This window comes from Ambystoma mexicanum, chromosome 4p (genome assembly GCF_040938575.1).
Source record: "Ambystoma mexicanum isolate Mex_15411 chromosome 4p, UKY_AmexF1_1, whole genome shotgun sequence".
In the NCBI taxonomy this organism is placed as follows: domain Eukaryota; kingdom Metazoa; phylum Chordata; class Amphibia; order Caudata; family Ambystomatidae; genus Ambystoma; species Ambystoma mexicanum.
The window spans coordinates 815,830,186-815,843,518 of NC_090927.1; the positions used below are offsets into that span (position 1 = coordinate 815,830,186).

The following is a 13,333-nucleotide window of genomic DNA, read 5'->3' on the forward strand; positions in this document are numbered from 1 at the left end:
CACTTCTTCCTTAAAAGATCTGGCTGCAAGCTTGTAGGTCGCAGCCGTGTCATTCGCCGGATGCTTCTGCCTTTTGTTTCGCCCCTTGGCATACAGAACCTCTGTAGTAAACCATTGGTTAAAGCTGGCCACTTTATTCTGTTTTACTGATCTTAGTGGAGCCAGAGAGTCGAAAGCTTGATTGGTAGCTGATCTGAAAGATGATATATGATCTTCAAGGGAAAGCTTCTCTACCATAGATGGTAATAAGGGTATCATGTGTTAGTCAAAAGCCACAATAGTGACATTTTCTACAGTTAAGATTGATGGTCTAACTAATTTCAAGTTTTTAATTGGATGAAGGGGAGAAGGAATCTCGAAAAAGAGAGCAGAATCATCAGACCAGATGCACTTTTCCACAGACGTTAACCAGCACCTTCTGGTTCTTAGATAAAATCCAGTCCAAGGTGTAACCACCATTATGCATTGGGACATGAACATGCTGATCAAAACCAACTGATTTGAGGGTCTGTAACCGTGATGAGGCCTTGTGATCCAAGGGATTATTCGCCCATAAATTAAAATCCCCAAGGGTAGTAAAGGCTGTTGTAATTTTTGAGGCACTACCAATAAATGCTAATAGCGAAGATCAAGCCATCTTCCTTTCTGTCATGCCGAGATGTGGTCTAGCCATGTCATGTTTTTTTTCTCCTTCTCCTTTTCCTTTCCGTCTGTCATCCCTCTCTAACAGTTCATGTCTCCTTGTGAGAAGAATTGTCTGCTTTTTTTTTTATACCAGTTACTATTTGATGGAAGATGGGGACAGGGCATACAATGGGCAGTTCTTGGAGTAATGCTTTGCTGGTTTTAAAATTGTGTTTCTTCTGGTTCTTTGGTGTCATTAAACCATGTGGGAGGGAAGGGCCTCCTCTGCATCATTTGTATTTTCCAGCATTGCTTTCACAGGAGGATGGGTTCTGCATGAGATGGAGAGAGAAACCAACCACATTGCTGTATTTTGGACCAGTGACCCTTTTCAACAACATTCCCTTCATCTTTGACAACTTATCATGAATCCTAAGAATGAGAGGCAACATACATCCCATAATAGCAGGGTGCCCATACCCCAAAAGAAAGGTTGTCTACAGTAGACTTGTGAACATTGTCCCTTCTGACTCACCTAGCAGATTAAATGATGCAGCCAAAGGGGTTCTATTCCTCTGGTACTTCTGCTCCCACAACTTACTCCTCGGAAGCCCTGAGAATATGTTCCACCACTGCGTCTGTGCCTTTCAAGTCCTGAAGTGCAGAGGTTGCGCAGCAAGAAGCATTCAAGAGGGAAGCTTGCTGTCTGGCGACCTAATCTGCAGAGTCTGCTCAGCTGGGAGCGTAGGTGAGGGAAGTGTTCCTTTCCCGGAGTCCGTCTCAGATGGCTGGCGTGCACCCGACGGCCTTGAGGCTGTCTCTGGTGGCTGTCGTGCATCAGAGGGCCTCAGGAACGAAGAGAGCTCCAATTACAGGCGATGCGGGAGGTGGTGGACTAAAAGAAGAAGTTAGTCTGTTCATTAGGAGCCACGGGAGCAGATGTCTTGCAAATGGCGAGTGGAATGTAAGTGCACGTCTTACCCAGTGAGTTCACAGATTGATAGTGTCCCCGGAGCGTTCTATCGCCACTTAGGTGTGCAGGGCAGGCATTCAGTGAGTGAGGAACACTTGCGTGTGAATCAAAGTAGTTCGGAAAGCATGTTTGACTCTCAAACTATTGAAAAGCAGCAAAAGCAGCACTCTTATCAGTGAAAGTGGTTCCCAAGTTAATCTTGAATACTGAACTAGTGAAAAGCAGTAAAAACCTATTGTAAGAAAGACAAATGACTGTAACCTTAAAAGTGTGAGTCTATGGAAACCCAGCAATCTAAGGGAGCAACATTAGCCAAGCAAGACTAAAACCAAGGCAATTACAATTGAGTAAATCTTGCCAACAACAGAAGGGGGCTACTGAAAGGTTCATAAACCGTGAAACTTGTTGCCCATTATTTGTACAACATATGGTTAAAACTGGTATAAACTCACATTGTCCAAGCCAAGGGAAGAGCAGGAAAAGACCCTATCCCCATCAGTCTTTGGTTACTTGTGTAGTGGGGAACCAAGAGTGGCAGAAAGGCTGCTCTTCTGGAAAAAAGAGACCCAGAAAGAGAGGAACATTATTTGCAGAAGAGTATTAAATAGCACCAATATTTGTTTTATTTTTCATTTATAATGTGCACCACATAACCCGGAGGCTTAAGGGTGCAACATAATAACATACACATCGGGAAGGGACAAAAGACCCAACAAGAAGCACACAACCTAAATCAGAAAGCACCTAAAAATGAAAACTGGAAAAACATCCTATCTGAATAACAATGTCTAGATCTTTTTCCTGAAAATTGTGTATCTTGTTTTCCCTGAAGAGTTTTTTGAAGTTTTGAAGCTGCAATTTGTGAAATATTAACTTTTGAAACTCTTGTCAGTCGACCTTAACCCCAAAAGCACTTATTATTGTGAAATGCTGTTCGGGCAGAGGAATATACCTGGATGGCAAACCTTTGGAGGAGTGGGCCTGGCATCGGAGTAAGCCAGGTGGAAATTGAAGAAGTGCTAAAAAGGGGCCCTGACAGAGACAATTTATGTTGTTTGTGGTGCTAAAGGTAGTTGTGTGAAATCATCCTGACCAAGACAATTATTGTTGTTATTGATGAACTGAGAATGTATTCAAGGAAGAGAAAGAGCCTGCTATTTTCTGTGCTGGAACTTTCTGTTGCCAAGTTGAAGTTGAATCGCATTGTGTTTGAACATTGTTTTAACTTGGGAACCACTTTCACTGATAAGAGTGCTGCTTTTCCTGCTTTTCTTGAACTGTGAAACAGAATCACATTTATACCTGGAGAAGGGGAATTCACCCACATTATAAAGAGAGACTGTGGATACATTACAAATTCAATCATCACTGTTTTGGAACTACCTTGTATTTCTTTATTTTTTGTAAGTATAAGTATGAGGGACTATCGTTTGTTTGAGTGTTTCCTTTAGTTTATTTTAGGCAGGGAAATCCTCGCCAGGGTTAGGATAGTGAGGCGCTCATCTGACCTTTATAATATAATAAAATTTGCATTTGTTGAGAAACCATCACAAAGTCGTCCGCCTCACCTTTCTGACCCCTCACAAGAGACGAGGGTAGATGTTAATGTCATTTATTGGTAAGGAAGGGAAGTGCTACATACAAAATTCTTTGTTTGTGAATACTATATTCATTATACGCTTGCATGTGGCTATTTATATTTTAAACTGAATTGAGTAATACAAAAGCTGCTAAGAATAATACAGAAATGTATCATGATTACAAAATGACAATCAATTTTGTTAATCAGTGACTTTCAATAGATCTTTTCAAATATGACTCATGTCATTCAAAATGTCTATGAATAGAAAAACTGTACATTGAAAATACTAAATAACAGTAATCAATTAATATAAAGCATTTAGCTAATCTAGTTTGGCCAATACATGTTTGGCTGTGGGAGCAGTTATACTTACCCTTGTTGTACTTTCTGAAGGCCATATTCTAGTAGTTACATTAAAACCTATCCCATAATGTGTCCTCTATTGACATGGATGTACATTGTAATTCTACATCGCAAATGTTTCACATCAATTTTCTTGAAATGTAAGCATTTCCTTGAAGTGTGATTGGGCTGTGTTCCCTTATGTAGATTTAGCTGATAAAACCTGCCCATGCTTCTCGTAGATGTACCCGTGAAATTAAAACACGCTGTAGCCATAGATGTGAATGTAATGTTATTGTCCAAAGAGTCAGGGCTTTAAGCCATTGTGTAAGATTAATGTGTCGCTTTCAGAGTGTAGCTGCAGCGATAGTTTACGACTACCTGGTAGTTGAAAGCACCCCCACCGGTTTTAGATTAACAAACCCTAAGAACAAGGTTGTGAGGGAAGGCGTGCCCTGGGGGGAAAAGAATATCCAAAAGCAAATGAAGGCGATCTTGATGGAGGTGTGGGGGCAAAAACGAACAGAGATGTGGTATATTGCAATGAGAGGTGGAGAGGGAGGAGTGCAGTTGATAAGGCAAATAGAAGACTGGAGAGCCAGAGAGCTACATGGAAATTCTGAAAAGAAATGGTTACTGGAGCAAGTGGCTGCAGACTATGAACTAGGAACAGCTTGAGGGACTGGGAGAGACAGAAACATCAAAGTGAAGCAGGTAAGCAGCTTGTTCGGCCAAAGGACAATGATCTCAAGGTTAAGTTGCAATGTCGGAGTAGTTGGCCACCCTCTCATCCCGCTGAGCTTGCTTGGCTTACTTTTAGGGCTTTGGGATTTGCCATGATCAGTGCCCATGGCCCTAATTTCTTGCCACAGGAATTAGAACTCTTTTTCGAGAATAATGTCTCAGGGAGCAGATCGTGTCCTGTACAAGTGACAACGGATAGGGTAATAGAAAGAACAAGTCCAACCCGTAAAGGGGAAACAGAGGGGAGACTGCCTTTTCCCTCCACTCTTAGATTGTGGTCGATCAACAACCAAGCTAGGTGAAAGGAACCTGGGGAGACCTTTAAGGCTGGATGGAAGCCTTTTGGATTGTTATTCCTGAATGTTGGACTTATTCCCACAGAAACTGCTCAGACACTTTTTGTTGAGCATTATGATTTTCCTTGTTCATTATAGCTCCAACAATAGGCAATCCTTAATAAGCCAGATTAGATTGATTTAAATACAGTTGTCATGTAAGGTCTTTTGATCCTGGCAATTCGTGTGACCGTCTGCTTCACGATGCCCGTTTTTTGGGCATATTCGCTATTCAACTCCCAGTCATGAATTTAGGGTTAACAGCCTATGACTGAGCTTGTTTCTCTGGCATCATGGAAGAATGTTGGGGGAAGTGATTCCTAGTTCTGAACAGTTACAGAATCCCCTGCCTTAATTGGGGGGAGCATTGTAGTTATCATTTATAAAGCGCCTGTTACCATTATTATAGTCTCACCGCGCTTGTTGTGGAAATGCCCTCGGGGACCGCATTCCAGAGTGTGGGAAATTCTCTGAGGTTTAATATGCATGTGTGCATTTTGGCCAAGATAAGGAATTGGGTGGGCTGGCCGGGCTCCTGTAAGCAACCCCAGATATCGGGCATGCGGTCAGGTGCTGAGGGTGGTCAGGAGAGTGTACAAGTGCAAGAGACTCGTTATGTGGACTGAATTTTGTCATAAGTCATCACTGTATTTTAATGGAAGCGGTGTTTAGGCATAGTCTGGTGTAAGCCGGAAATATTTTTCGTTGGTCGTTGCTGCATTCTGGTGCATGAATGTGAATGGACACGTCTGCGGCTGATGTCCACACAAGTGGTGTGTTTAAACGTACCTTGAAGCTCGGATGGAGCTTGTGTTTGGTGATGTGCTCCATGAGAGGGAGTCAGTCCTTTAGGCCCACTACCTGGATCACTGTAATAGGTCTTCCAAGCGTCATGGACAATCTACCATATTGCATCTTCTAGGCGTGATTGATCGGTTGTCTTATCTTCCAGATGCAATATAGAGGCTCTCCGCTTACCTTTATTTGTCCTTTTGTGGTAGTGCTCATACATCAAGGCGCATTAGACTGGTTAATTACAAGGTCTTCTACATGTCAACGGAATTCCTTCATTTGTGTATTCATGTTGTTTTTTTCCTTTACAAATATGTCCTCATCAGTGCTTCCTTGGCAATCCGATTTTAACTATGATTTCCTGTGTGCGTGTCTGTGTTTTTTGCCCAGGTTTAGTATGACTTGAATGCAGAGTTTTCTGATAATCGAAAGGTTTTTTTTTCTCCAGGAAGTAACTGAGACATTGCTTGAGGATTTACATGTTTACCATAAGAATTATATCCCAGTCCTGAGATGCCTTCACAGTTTCACATCAATCCTTCCAAAATATCCGTTGGGCAAACAGGTGAGCAAGATGATGATTTTCTTTGAAAATATATATTTGGAAAGCCTACAATAAAGTTAGATGAGTGCGCATTATCTTAAACAGTGATTTATCTAATTAAGGGTTTCTGCTACATCGTACACGTTTTTTGTTCATACATAACCTTTGGTACTTGAGTACATGTTGGCGATCTTCATTATTTCTGCTCAACTTAAAGTGTTCGGCACTCCACAGCATCCCATAACATACATGGTTTGTGTTTTTGTTGAGTCTCGAATTTAGGTTTGTCTGTGATTTGATTAACTTTACAAGAGAAAAAAAAGAAGAAAAAAAGGTGTGTGTAGCCCGTGACACACAAAGGGCCATGCAATTATGGGCACATGCTTGACCCCTAAGGGAAAACCTAGGAAAAAAGACTTGACACCCGGGTTTAATAATAATACACGTTATTTAATGTTTCTATGTGTGTTTTTGAAATGGACCTGTCTATTCAGCCCACCATGGGCCTGGTTGGAAAGCTTAAAGCTGCTTCAAAATCTCACTGCCCGTATTGCCACAACACTCCTTACAGAGCCCATATCACCCTTGTCCTACACTCACTCCATTGGCTACCGGTCCAGAAGCGGATTGTTTTTAAGTCCCTCTGCATTGTTCATCAGGCCGATTACAGCCTGGGAGCTGAATATTTGCTGGAAAAGGGTCAGCCATACGAACCGGGCTGCTCCCTTCGGCCAGACAATGCCCGGCTTCTTGTCATTCCCCGGTTTCTATGGGTTTGGATGGCTGGTCAATAATTTTTGAGTCGCAGCAGCCAAACCGTGGAATGCTTTGCCGCTGCCCCTCATGGCCACAGTTGACCACTTTAGCTTTCATTGTTTACTAAAAACTAATTTATTCTAGGCTTCGTTCCCCTTGGGTGTCTCTTTTTTAGCACCATGTGTGCTCTATAAACCATTTTAACATAACCCAACGTATTTATATAAATGGTCATGCCTGTTTTTGACAACTAATGCAGGTTTGCTATGTATGTTGTTTTGCTGTTGGTGCACCTCATAAAGCTCTACCTATGTGTTGCTAATACTTTATTACTTCTCATTTGTAATGGTGAGTTAGGTTTCCAACAATGCTTGTTTTATTTATTTACATACTGTTTTATTTTACGTACTGTTTAGAGTTTAGTTTAAAAACGTATTATAACTTAAATTTGGCATCCCCAACATTCATATTTTGACTTTTACCATGATTTCCTCCTTTTAGGTGAAGATGTATTTGTTTTTTGTGTTCATGGGTAGAGTTATTTCCTGTTCATTTGCTGCTGTTTTTGTAGGAGCCCCAAACTAAATGGCATTTACACTGCAGAGAAATGCAACTTTTACAAACGAGTGGAGCAGCAAATAAAATGTCTTACTATACAAGACTTTTCCATTTGTTAATGTTCATTTGTTTCTAAGGACATCTTTTCACCCCTTACTTTAATGTTCTGCAAGAGTGGTGGAAGTGTACTTGTGAAATAATGTTTGTGGAGGGATACTCTGACAGTTTGTGTTACTGTAGTTGTGGTGTTCCTTATTTGAATTTGGTTTACATGCTCCTTCCTAAGTACAGTAAGGCCATCATTTTAAATTGATGGGGTCGGGGTCATGGGGTGGCAGGGGTTTGTCCTGTTTTGACTTGACACTAGACTCAGTGGTGAGTGTTGTTCTGTGCTTATTTTGTGTTTTTATTTTATTGATGGGTGTTTAGGTTGATGTTGCCCTTATTAGTAATATTATGTGTCTTTTAGATTCCAGGGAAGCCTTTCCTTGATTGTAATGTTATCACCATTGCATAGGTACCAAAATGAAATGGTCCCTATGTAGGCAATATACTGTTTCATTGTTGTTGTATGGCCATGATGATAAAGTGTTGCGCTTGTGTTATAGTTTGTCCCTGAAATGGACACTTGACTACACACAGAGTTATACAAGTTTGTACTTTTATACCTTGCTCTCTATACATTAAGAGTATGAGAATTGTACATGTAATATCTCTAAAGTGTTACTTGAATGTTTTGTTTTCATTTAATGCTGCAGTTCACACAGTTCTCCTATGGGTTGTTGGTGACTCCTTCGTAAAGAACAGTATCGATATAATTGACACCTATTAATTGTTTGTTACTTGTAGCGAAGCTAACAACACTTTATAAGGATGTTGTTGCTCATGTTAAGTAAAAATGTGTTGCCAGATATAATTGAGTAGTGAACTACATGTTATCTTGCATTTGTATTGCACCTCCTGCCATAGTTGATGGCTTCAAAGTGTTTTGCCTGTCAGTGGCAAAGGAGGAGTATTATAGAACAATCAGTAGTGGTAGGAAGAAGCATTTGAGTGATTTTTGATGGGAGAGTGAAGGCTCATCCTTTGAAACAACTGGTGGCTTTCATGAATGGAGTTTCTTTTTTTAAAATTTTATTTTGTTATTTATCTATTTAGTTATTTCACTTGACCAAACCCTAGACTCTGGGCAGAGGACCCAAACCATGTCATTGGCTCCGCATTGGTTATTATAAGCTACAGCATTTTGTCGCATATGGTGCTCAAAATCACTCGGAGTTAACGATGTATCAGGGTTTTTAATTTTTAACTATGTGGTCCCTAGGGTGGTCCCTCTCTTTCTAATCTCCATGGGGAATCTCCTCCAAAACATTAGTTTACACTGAACGGTAACCCCTACTGTATTATATCTGTGTTATCCTAGTGATGGTTGTCTAAATGAAGGCTATCTAACTCAGCCAGGGACTTTCTAACTGTCCCTACTCTATCCAGATATTAGTGTTCTATAGGAAATAGGTATGTGCCTTGTATTTACCCTGGTGAATTCACTTGGTTTCCGTCACGCTCACTCTTGCCTTTCCCTTCTCCTCTGCACTTAGTACCACTCCCCTTCCGACTTACTCCTCTAACCAATCCTTTGTCCCTGCGTTTTCACTACTTCTGTCCCTCTCTAGCCTCCACACTTTTATGTTACATTATCTCCCATACCACTCAACTACTCCTCTGCCACACAACTACTATTGCTCCTCCCACTACTACTCCTCCTCACACCTCTACTACTCCTCCTCACTCCCATTACTAGTCTTCTACTCCCATTACTAGTCTCCTACTCTCATTGCTAGTCTTCTTCTCCAACTATTTATCTCCTCTTCCCACTAATGCACTCCTCCCTCGCAGCTGTCCCAGCACTTTTTTCACTCTAACAACCACTTTACATTCACCCCTTACTCTAATCTCTCTATTCACTTGCTACACAAGCCCTTACACTCCCACTGCAGTATGCTTACACTCAATAAACCAATACCTCACCTTCTGAAAAAAGGAAACTGCACACTTCGCCAGATGCTCCTTTTCCTCTGACCTCACCCTGACATCCCACACTTCTGTTTCCTGTTCGCTACTTAAATTCCCTTTTCTATCTTTTCCCGAATGGCCCACTTTCCCATGCATATCCTGTTTTACCTTCCCCTCCAGTGAGGTGTGTGTGTAGTGGAATGTTATTAGCAGGGGGTTATGCCCTGCCCATTTTTTCTGTGCATGCTCGCTTCATCTCCACAATGGTGGCTTGGCAGGGCGAGAATCCGGGTTTATGACTTGGGTTGGCGGGTACTGGACCTGAAAGGTAAGCGTGGTTCTCTATGGGAGCTCTTGCACTGCTTTTAATTCTCCCTAGTAGTCTAGGGTTTTCGATTTTGGGTTTGGGTAAGCACTGCCACTGCTCGCTGCTTTTGCACGGCTTCCTCGTACGGCGGGTATTTTCCACACAGGTCTGCTTTGCCTCTCTCTTCTACATTATGGTTTTGCCTCCGCACACTGGAGTTTGGGTCGTGGTCTGCTGGTGATTCGGGCATGATCTCTCATTTCTTCTTCCCATTTAGCTCACTTGCTGGGGTTTATGATGGTTCTAAAAGAAGACTGGCAAGAATCTGAAGATGGAGGCATGATCTGAGGCAACAGTGGCTTGCAGGCAGGCACAGATGGAAGAAGTCAGGGTTGAGTTCCCCTCAGCTACCTTCCCCCAGAAGGCAAGGATTGGCTGTGGATTGCAGTAGGACAACCCTCCCCTTCTTGACAAGGCCAGGCTACTGGCCTTGTCATATACCTCCACCCCTTCATTTGAGTAGTCCCCGTCTTTCCCTTTTCCCTATCAGCTAACTGCCTCATCTCCCCACTTAGGGAAGATTTGTTTTCCTTTCTCAAACTTCCTTAAGGGGCAAGCCAAAATATGGAAAATCACTCACTGAGAACTTCCTCTGGGAGGGCTTGTATGACTATCATGGGGATTGTAGGATGTTGAGGTTGACAATAGTTTGAGTGTTGAGGTTGGCATCACCATGAATACAGGTTATCTGGGTCAGGTAGTTGGGTTGGTGCTCTTTTGTACTTCAGATGTTGGCTTGGGTTGCTGTCTTCTTACTCCCAGAGTCTAGGGGGGCTGTTGCGGGGTAGCCCTTGAACCCTCACGGGTAGGGGAAATTGGTGGTCAGCCTCTCCCATGGTGTATACTACCCAGGCCTCTGGTTCTGGATCCTCCTCCTCTTCGTGGAACAGAGGTGCTAGAGATTCAGGATCTGGCTGGTCCCCTTGCAACCCTGTGGAACTTTCCAGACTCTATATCAGAATTGATGTCCGTATGGAGAAGTTCCATTGGTTCTACTTTAGGTTTTCTCATGACAAAACGAGGCCAGGTGTCCTGGTTTCCCACAAGCATAACATCTGATGGCTTCTGGGTGCGGGGGTGGGGGGTGGTTACTGTTTTCTGTGCGTCCACCGGGGTTGTTGGTCAAGGTATGTGCTCCATCTGCATTGGGATAGTAGCACCCAGCCTTCTAAGTGCAGGACTCTCCTCACTTTCTCGTCTCGGTGCTTTACGGTCAGCTAGTTTTTTTTAGTTGTCTAGATTCTCGGGCATACATGGCTCTATGGTAGGCATTTGCTGTTTGGATGGCCTCTACCAGAGGAGGCTAATGTAACTGCCAAACATCCTTCTGTAAATACAGATGAAGAGAGTTGATAAACAGCTCCAGTATCTACTTTACTTCTGTGTAGGTTTTATCCTTCAGCAATTTATTAAGGAAGCCTCTGACAAGATATTTCAGCTGCAGTGGAGTCCCTTCTTGACAAAGACACAGATGTCGAAGGCGGAATCGATAATGTTCACAATCTTGCGCTAGTCTCTCAAAGATGTCCCTTCTTCAGGTCTTCATAAAGGGGGTTCTTCCATCTAGGTTGGAGGCCTGGAAGACCTGCTAAGCTTCCACTGCCTATAGCAGTGTGATGTGTCTGATCTATTGGTTGCAGTGCCACCCTGCTGTTTTGGCCAACCTCTGAAAATGAATAAAGACAACATTTGGATCCATTCCCATGCCAAGCTTCTGTAGGATAGTCAGGGGTACCACTGACTAAAGCCCGTAGTTGGTCTTCCATCTTCGTCTGGTCACTGTTTTGCGGAGCTGGCGTTTCAGAAACCCCTGGAAGAGGGAAAGAGTATTGCTTATTTCTCATCTAATATGCTAGAGTTTCTCCACTGCCTGAAGGTGCTACCTCCAGGGAAGACTAGCAGTTGGCTTCTGTAGCTTAGGCCTTGCTCACTTGGCTGTTTTTTTCCCTGGGCTTCTCTTTGTTGGCCGAATAGCTTTTAGTTAGATAAGTCTGTCGAGGTGGATTTTTTCACAAATTGGGTCAACTGGTTACCAGTTTGTCTTCTCCCTGTTCACTGTTTCGCTGATGATGGATCCAAATTTAGGAGAACTCTATCACTGGTTCCCAGACCTCTCTATCCCACAGAGTGGAGTGGCCGGTGACGCGACAATGGTTGGTGCCCATCAACTGATCCGTACTCCTTCGGCATAGGCCGCCCTCAGGATCTAGGTCTAGCGATATCCTACTTCTAGCACCACATGTCATATAGATGTCAATCAAAATAACTTGGAGACTTAAGACGATTCAAGATTTTTTATTTTGTGAATTTATAGGTGAATGACCCAAATTCAAACGATAAAAAACAATTCCAAGTAGGCCAAATCATTGATGCACCATTTGCAAGGAAAACACTTTTTGCATGTGATAAAACATTATCAGACAGTCCTGTAGAAACAAACTAACACGCAGCTCGCCCCATCCAAAGGAGTTACATCTTTTATAGGAAAAAAACGCAAATTAACAAAACTATGCATAATAAAGATTACAACATGATCCTGCACTCCCCATTGGCTAATCTTTATATATAAAGCTGTATGTATATGTGTGTATGTTTGTCTGGCTATACAAATCCACACTGTTGAACGCACTGCTACCAAATCTGGCATGGATTTCTCATTTGTCTGGGGCAAGATTGTGGTCTGTTTGGATGCAAATAATTCACTCCGTAGACACCCTCATTTACTGATGCTCGCCCCGATTCACCACAGTAGGAACTAGGAGGCAACATTTGGAAAAGAGTCAGAAGCAAAATGTTCGATGTGTTGGTTATTCCTTTCAAATGTATTACTACTGTATACAGTTCATAAGTGTTTATTTAAGCATTTTTAAAGGAAATTAAAAACAAAAACTTTTACATTTTCTTTTCAGCACGCCACTCCCAATATGGGAAATGGCAAGATTACAGTTTACTTAAGTTCATTCACAAGAAGAGAGCACAATCAATCTTACTTGGACATTTTCTCAGATGTGCTGAAGCCATCGAGTGACTGAAACATGCCGTACAAAAAACGAACATCACTTGGAAAAGCTCAATCAATATCAAGAGCTTCTGAAACACAACAGCAAACCACAGCACAACTTGCTGACATGAGGACAAGAGCAGCATCCTCCATGGCACATGAGACACCACTCGATCAGAACACTGGCAAAGCTGGGTACCCCAGCTAGTCCCTGTATAAAATTCTAATTATCCCCTATAGTCCATTACCCTATTGGTTACACATTATCTAAAACACATTCTCCGAAACCTGTTACCTGCTACATCGTCATTGTGAAACTTAGGAGTTGATTCACTACCAGGTACATTGTTGCCATAATACATTTCGCTGACGAGTAAATATTCCTATCACGTGATGTGCACCCCTCTGTCGGATCCTGATCAAAGTGTGAATAGCAAGGTCAACTGTACTTGAATAATACAGTTAAACAATTATGCCAGACACTGTGGCACTGTGAGGGGTCAGAAATCGAGACATACACACAGGTATAGTTTCCTCACAGGTTGCTGTTTTATTAAAGAAAAAGGGGTGAGATAAATGCCCATCTTTCCGTAGCCTAACAAGGAAATCCCTGCATAACAAACTAAGACTAAAGAAAAATGACCTAACATCCAAAAAGTATCTGGCCCGTACACTTATCTCACAACAAAATTATACAGGAAT

General features: G+C 42.3%; 1 protein-coding gene across 5 annotated transcripts in view; it reads left to right on the forward strand.

Annotated features, from left to right (window-relative positions):
• ORC3 (origin recognition complex subunit 3) overlaps positions 1-13,333 on the forward strand; it is an 876,882-nt gene that overhangs the window by 477,541 nt on the left and 386,008 nt on the right. For all 5 annotated transcript variants that reach the window (XM_069606386.1, XM_069606387.1, XM_069606390.1 and 2 more), the window contains one exon: positions 5,841-5,957. In XM_069606386.1, the coding sequence (XP_069462487.1) occupies positions 5,841-5,957 (117 nt within the window). The remainder of the gene's footprint in view (positions 1-5,840; positions 5,958-13,333) is intronic.